The sequence below is a fragment of the Lactuca serriola genome, chromosome 6 (genome assembly GCF_051521515.1).
Source record: "Lactuca serriola cultivar US96UC23 chromosome 6, Lser_US96UC23_V15, whole genome shotgun sequence".
NCBI classification, from domain to species: Eukaryota; Viridiplantae; Streptophyta; class Magnoliopsida; order Asterales; family Asteraceae; genus Lactuca; species Lactuca serriola.
In genome coordinates, this window is record NC_136413.1 from 26,370,674 (window position 1) to 26,378,231 (window position 7,558).

A 7,558-nucleotide genomic window follows, 5' to 3' on the forward strand; every position below is an offset into this window, starting at 1 on the left:
TTAGAAATTAAGTATACTTTGTCCCTAATTGTTTTCCCTAACCTGATGTGAACCCTAACTAAGGTGAAAATGACCATTAATACAGACTGGTCTGAAAAGGGACTGCAATGATATGCACTTTTGCAAAAATCATAATAAATTATATAAAGATCGTATGAACGTGTTCGATTAGTCCTTGAAAAGGTATCGATCTGAAGTACTTGCATACAAAATAGTTTTGCAAACCATAGGGTTTAAGATAGCAAATCATGTCTTGAATGAACCATAGTTTTTCACATAAAATCATAGCATTTTGTAGTATGTTTTTCAAGAGTGTTTTTTGCATAAACGAAATATGTTAGCACATGTATTCCCACCCCTTAACCCTAAAAAAATATATGAAAACTATAAAAGGGGCCATAAGCACTCACCTTAATGTGTGATTTTCGGTTTTGACTTGAGAATGTGATTTGATTTCCGGGAAGCACCGCGAAATAGCACCAACTTGCAACAAATTGTAACCCAGTTTGGACTCAAAATAACACACAAAATAACAATAAAAACTTCAAGAATTCGACTTGGAGACCATAGAAAATGGCAGCAAAAGGTGGCACAAAAGGTGGTGGTGGCTGTCGACGAAACAAATGCGGAGTAGTGGTGATTCTTGGTGGTGGAAGGCACCTCCGGTGAGGAGTTTTCTTGGCCGAGAAAGACAGGGAAATGGAGAGGGAGTAATAAGAGACTTTGGATGGCTAATTTGTAAGGAAATGGGGAGGCCATGGTCTCTATTTATAGCCTAAGAAAGTCTCATGCAAGTCATACTTTAAAGGTTAGTCAAATACACCAAAGAATGTCCCATGCTTGTACTTTTTTAACAAGTGTGCACAAAAATGGGTAAGGTGGTGGGGGATGGTGGTAAAAGAACATGGGTAAGGGTCCAAGAGGGAAGCATTGGCTTATTTTTGATCATCCAAGAAAGCATGGTGGTGCCTAGTGATGTCATCTTCTCAAAGTGTCCTAAAAACACACCTAGGTTTGTGTGCCATATTCCCGAAGTCTAATATTTTTTTTCGAAAGTGTCGTATGATAGAGTAGAGTTCAAGGATTCCAAAACCCCGAATGAATTAATTTTTCGAGTTGTAGAACTCCGGGAAATCGTGTTTAAAGTTTCGCGTCTAAATAACCTGAAACGTCTTATTTTTCGACTTTTGTACATATTTTTACTAAAAATATTTGGAGTATGAAATTAGTATATGATGTGTGTAAGTGCCTCAACGGATCGAATCAATGTTGGTAGTTTAAAGAAAATCAGTATTATATTGGTTTGTTTTCTTATAATTGTCATATCTTTTACATACAAACTCCGTTTTAGACGTTATTTATATTTTTGGAAATATAGGAACATGTACTACGAGACTAAAACATTTGTTTCGCTCACAACTACTTAATACGAATTTTCAGTTTTTCAGACGTATTAACCAGGGTTGCAGTTTGAGCTATATGATTCGTTTGAGATTTTCCACAAATGGAAATAAGATACCATATGGTATATTTTAATAGTTTTAATGACATTATATATTTTCCAAAATATACATGTAAGCTCAATATGTCAAATTACAAAGATGTTTGCGGTGAACTGACTGTCTACAGTTTTAGAGCTAAATTTTGGAATGTCATAATGAGATAGTGGATAGAGAGCATGGGTGTTGTTTGGACCCCAACATTTATAGGGAAGACAATTGCTAATGATGTGAAGTTGGAGGAGGTGACGGTGAAGGAATGGAAGGGTGTCGATAATTGGCATTGGTTTTAAGTCAATGGAGATGTCAAAAAGGGTGAAACATAGATGTTATGAATGGCATGTCAATGGTTGAAAGCATTTTAAGGATTATTTTCATGATTTTACACAAATGGTCTTTGAAGTTATTAATAAAATAAAAAACAAATAAAATAAAAAACAAATAAAATAAAAAAGCATATGCTGGTTATTTTACAAGCATATAATTGATATAAATTGATGGGGTTGGTCTCAGGGACCATGCGTGTAATTTTTGGAAACTACAACAATGAGACATGTCAAAAATTTGTAAGGGGTCGTTTGATCGTTGCTGACTGAGTAAGAATTTCTGATTGGATCCACATCTGACTGAAACCATATTGTTTGATTATATTTATGACTGACTGTGGTAAATGATAAAAAAATTACCATAATACCCTTATATTGTTTCCTGTATCGGATAAAAATTGATTATATTCCACTTAAGAATACAAATAAATTACAATAAAAATCAAGTTTCTTCCAACTTTGACTTTGTGAAAACATCTTTGACCATTGAAACAATGCACTATTAAAGCTTTGTATATCACCATTTTTTTTTTGACATTTTCACTTTCGATGCATTAATCACAAAGCAAATATTCACTATGACCACTCTTTCTTTGCAAATTCGAATCATATACTTGAAATGAAACACCAACTTCGACCTTCATCCAGATTCACATTTGAAGCAATATTGATTTTAAATCAATTGCAACATGAATTTTAGCCGAGTCAAATTTCAAAAACTCAAAAGTATTTTGAATCATATTTTTATATAGGAGCCACAAGTAATCTTGACTTTCAACCATACTAGAGAATCCCTCGTGGTATTAAATTCCTTGTATAGCCATTTCCTTTACTGCTTAGCCTTCGATATCATTAGACCACGATAAATTAGCTTCTTGATTGAAATTTGGGAGGAATAATCAAGCGCATAGGACCACTTATCACTTTGTTATTTACCATATCCAATACAAAGCATATGCATTGATTTCCTAATCACATAATCAACTTCGGGCATGTCAATTTTGACTTTTGGACTTCAAGATCGGAACTTTAAGGCTTCAATCAGACGATCATTGGAACCCAATACATCTTCATTATTGACCAGAAACATTGATAACATCCAACCTAACCATCTTCAAAAAATTATTGATAAAAAATTCAACACCACAATCGAACATATCTTCCAATTTTCAGATTATCGAATTCAAAATTATCAAATCGAAGTCCGTTTTTGTCGAGCGAAGATTAGGGCATAATGGGAAATCGATTGCATAAATCAATTACAGACCTTATCGAATTCGATTGTGATTGAAGAGGTTTTATTATTTACAAGGATCGGAGAGACAGCGGATTAGAAATCGGTTGCGGACCTTACCGGCAGAGTTGAAGGACAAGGACGAAGACAGATGATTTGCTATGGAGTACGTTGAGTGTCTTTTCCCTCAGTCAGCTATTTTTTTTTTGGCGGATTGAATCATCAACAATTATCGACCGAGTCAGTTAAATGGGCTGGGTCAGACGCACAATATTCACATATCAAACATCCTGACCATACCGAGTCAGACGTTTTCCTCCGACCGGACTGGGTCGACACCAAATCAAACAATCCCTAAGTTTAACTAAAAATGTAGACAAATTTAAAGCAAAGGCACCAAAAATGTAATTTACTTTTTTTTTTAAAATGATTTGAAGTCGAGGGGCAACTATTCACAATTTTCAAACAGCCAAAGTCATTATGACGAACCATTTGCCTCCTCAAATTCCTACGATTCTCTTGAAACCTCCCGCTTCCTCCCTTCGAACAAAACAAACACATAAATGAAGGCAAAAGATGCATACACTAAATGGTTTGTTTGGGATCTTTTTCAAATTCAATTCCAACAAACCTCAAAACATTAAACCCAATCAATAATCAATTTCAAAACAAAGAAAAAGAGTTTCTTTTGTGGGTTATGCGTACTCAAAAGGGTATGTTTGGGGGTTGTTCTGAAAAACTCCCCACAAACCCTATCACAAATTTCGATCAATCGTATCTACAAACAGAGAAAAAGAGTAGAATTTGAGAAAAAAATTCTGGGTTTTATTCGAACTTTGAAAGATGTTGTGTGGAATGATGCGCAAGAAAAAGAAAACAGGAACTCCTGTATATATAAATGTGTATGATCTTATGCCTGTCAATAGTTTCATATATTGGTTTGGCCTTGGTTTTTTTCACTCTGGTGTTCAAGGTTTGACCTTTATTTTTCCAAATTGTTAACCCTTTTGTTATTCAATTATGCTAATCCAATTCAAAATTGATAAATTATCATATAAATGTATGTAAAATCTAACGAATGTTGGGTTTTAAATAGTTTATGGGGTCGAGTATGCGTTTGGTGGTAGCGACAATTCGAGACCTGGAATACTCAAATTGGAACCAAAACATTTCCAAGGTTTACAAATAAGGAAATCTATTTTAATTGGAAGAACAGAAATGGATGAACAAGAATGCAGAGAATTCATAAAGAAAATGGCAAAAGAGTATCCTGGAAATAGTTACAACATCATTTTCAGAAACTGCAATCATTTTGCGAATGATGTGTCTAAAAGATTGACCAAAAAGTCAATCCCAGGGTGGATCAATCGACTCGCTCGACTCAGTAAGTGCACTAACTCGTTTTAAGTTGAATCACTTAACATCTTTAGCTATACATATGGCTGTTTTTTTTACTTAATTCGCATCGAATAAGTTAATAGTTTAAGTCGAAACAAACTTGGCTTAATGTATAAAGACATCAACCCTTTTTGCACTTTAAAAATCGATGAATATTGTTAAAAGTGATATATATCACGAAAGTCTTTGTTGGAAAATGTAAAATGGCTCTTTAGTCTTATTTATACGATTTATTCAATCTTGAAAACAAGTTGATCTTATTTATGCCAGTCTTTATCGATATATTATCACTAGTGTCATAAAATGTTATTATGTAATAATGTGTATCGCATGCATAAAAAGTGGGAATTTTACCCTTGTGACTTTCGTATCGTGGACTATCACTAACTCAACCATGGGTTTAAGTTGAGTTAAAGGTTATTAACTTTGAAAAAGATCAATTTGGAGCTAGAAAGTAGGAAAAAATTTTCGACTTTTTAATGGGTTTATGATTGATTCTTGGAAGTAATTTTTTTTAAAATTTTTTGTGTATTTTGAAGATTTTCTTTATTCTTGCCTTCTTCCGGATGGTTGGAATGAAACACCGCCTAGAGCAGTTGTCGCAGCTAATAATAACAAGAAGTAGAAGGTGGGTTGGTGGTTATTTTGGTCTTTCGTGTATGCGAGAAAATCTTCTAAGTGCTAGAAATTTTGGTATGTTAATGGTTTTTAAGTTTTGTTCAAGAGAAATGAACGTGAGGTGTTATAAATGTGAATATTCATTATTTGTAAATGTATTAGATTTTTTCTTATGATGTCTATTGGCGTTGTTATTGATGTGGGTTTCGATGTGTGGTATTACCTTTTGTCACAAGATATTCCATGTCGTATGAGTGTCATCTCACCACTTTTATGAATAATTAAAACAACATAATTTTAATCAAAACTAAAAATTTCATTCATTAAAGCTAAAATTATGTAATCTCATGCCATTTTGCTCTCTTTGACAACATTCTAAAAGTCCATATAATTGAAAGGTTTCATGTTTCCTTTTGGACGTACTCAGTGTAAAACACTTGCACCATTTTCATCACTTTTCAAATCGCGATTCAAGTTAATAAAAAAACATTAAATCTCATTCTCACTTTTTTGTATTCCTCAATTTGGTGTATAATTGATCTTTTTTCGGAAACTCTCCTCACTTTATTTTGTTGAGAAATCATATGATAACTTTGTTCAAAAACGTTTTATTGTCTTTGTAGTTTCCTACCTTCGGGTCCTTTGATATGTTGGCTAACGATTGAGATCAATGGTTCAAGTCTCATCTGAAATATAGGTAGAATCTTAGGTAGTTTAAGAGTAGATTATATTTGTCATTCAAAGAAAAAATTAATGCAAAAACTACAATAAAAGGTTAAGATAAATTGAGCTATTACAAAAAATAATTTTAGATATTGTTTAGTTAATTAGACCTTTGATCTAGGTTCTTTCAAATTTAACACATTTAATATTTTTTTAACTAATTAAAAAAAAAAAAACTTTTAGTTCAGCGGTATCAGGTGTTGTCTTTATTTCTTCAGGTTAATTGTTCAAACCTTATTGTGAACATATGTGAAATTAAAAAGTAGTTTAGAAAAACATATTAGATTTTTCGTTCAAAAAAACTAATTTAAATAATATACTTAGTTTTGGTTTTGGTTTTAAATTTTTCACATTTGAACATTTATGTAACTATTTTTAAAAGTAGTCTTTCAATCAATTTTAAGTTTATTTCATATATTAATTTAGATATTATATTTGACAACATATTTAAATATAAAATTTTAAGTATATTATAAGGATAATTCAAGAAATCAACCATTTATGATAATGTTTACATTTAATAGCATATTTAAGTTAATAAATTAAGTATATTATATAGAAATCTGAAGAGTTAAGGGAGTTCCAAATTAATATAGTGCAAATATAATATTAATAGATTTAATGTATTAATTAAGAAAGAAGTTGAAAACTTTGGAGGTTTCAAATAAATGTGGTGATAATAATTTTTTTTGGAAACAACAATTTATAAAAGAAGTAGCAAACAAAACAAAACAAGCCCACGCCTACAAGAGACAGGCGGAGCGAAAAGAAAACAAAACGAGATTACATAGTTTTAAAAGGACAACAAAGCCAATCCGACCAAATAAATCTATCCAAATTGCCCCTGAAGTTCACCCAATTGTATACCTCAATAATGATGTGGTCCACAGTTTTCGTAGAGGTGGTATGCTTTTTATTAAACGCCATATCATTTCTGTCTTTCCAGACAAACCAAAGGTAACCATACACAATGGCAATCAAAGTTCTTCTCTGCTTTAGACATCTACCCCAATTAGCTGCAAAATCCATTAAGTCTTTCACCGAAAATATTCTATGTATTTTAAATAAATGATAACCATTATGAAACATGGATGTACGGAATTACTTTCATAATAAATTTATGAGTATCAAATAATAGATTCCATATTAATTTATTTAAAGTCGCATCATCTCAATAACCGTTATCCGTGAAAATAAAAATAAACTCAATTTAGATAGACATATTTTTATATGATATTATTTTAATGAAATATATGTATAGGTTGTATGTCAATTTGGAATTACGATGTAAGTTTTATATTTAACATTTTATTTATACCTTTATTATTTTTAATGGATTTTAAAACTATCTTTTGATAAATTTTTTATATTTAATATTATATTTAAAATTTTAATATTTTTAATTTATTTTAAATTATCTACTTTGAGGAATAAATAATTATTATAAAAAGTAAATTTTAATCAACCTTTTTTGTTAGTTTGTCATTTTTATTTAGATCTTATATTTAAACTTTTTAACTATTTAGAAAAGATAGGTTTTGAATATATTATAAAAATAATATTTTGAATTTAACATCATATTTAGATTAACAAACTAACTATATTATAGTGAGAATAAAGTATTAATAATGAAATTATAATAATATTGGATTTAATGTATTAATTTAAAAAGAAGTTGAAAAGTTAGGGTTTCAAATGAATGTGACTGAAGAAAAAATATCTCTATTATAAGTATATATAGATAATAATAATAATAAATA

General features: G+C 30.8%; 1 protein-coding gene across 1 annotated transcript; it reads left to right on the forward strand.

The window, feature by feature from the left end:
• The first annotated feature begins 3,577 nt into the window (after nt 1-3,577).
• Nucleotides 3,578-5,205, forward strand: LOC145058596 (deSI-like protein At4g17486). Its single transcript, XM_079006478.1, has 3 exons — nt 3,578-4,032; nt 4,156-4,443; nt 4,997-5,205. Exons 1-3 carry the CDS (start codon nt 3,903-3,905, stop codon nt 5,080-5,082), a joined length of 504 nt encoding a protein of 167 aa, XP_078862604.1. The 5' UTR covers nt 3,578-3,902; the 3' UTR covers nt 5,083-5,205.
• The last annotated feature ends 2,353 nt before the right edge of the window (nt 5,206-7,558 follow it).

What these genes read in the sequence shown, in the direction of transcription:
- LOC145058596 (XM_079006478.1), top strand. Translation starts at nt 3,903, where the DNA reads ATGTTGTGTGGAATGATGCGCAAGAAAAAGAAAACAGGAACTCCTGTA. An exon ending in TTTTCACTCTGGTGTTCAAG is followed by an intron (nt 4,033 to 4,155) that starts GTTTGACCTTTA and finishes GGTTTTAAATAG; the next exon opens with TTTATGGGGTCGAGTATGCG. An exon ending in CAATCGACTCGCTCGACTCA is followed by an intron (nt 4,444 to 4,996) that starts GTAAGTGCACTA and finishes TGTATTTTGAAG; the next exon opens with ATTTTCTTTATTCTTGCCTT.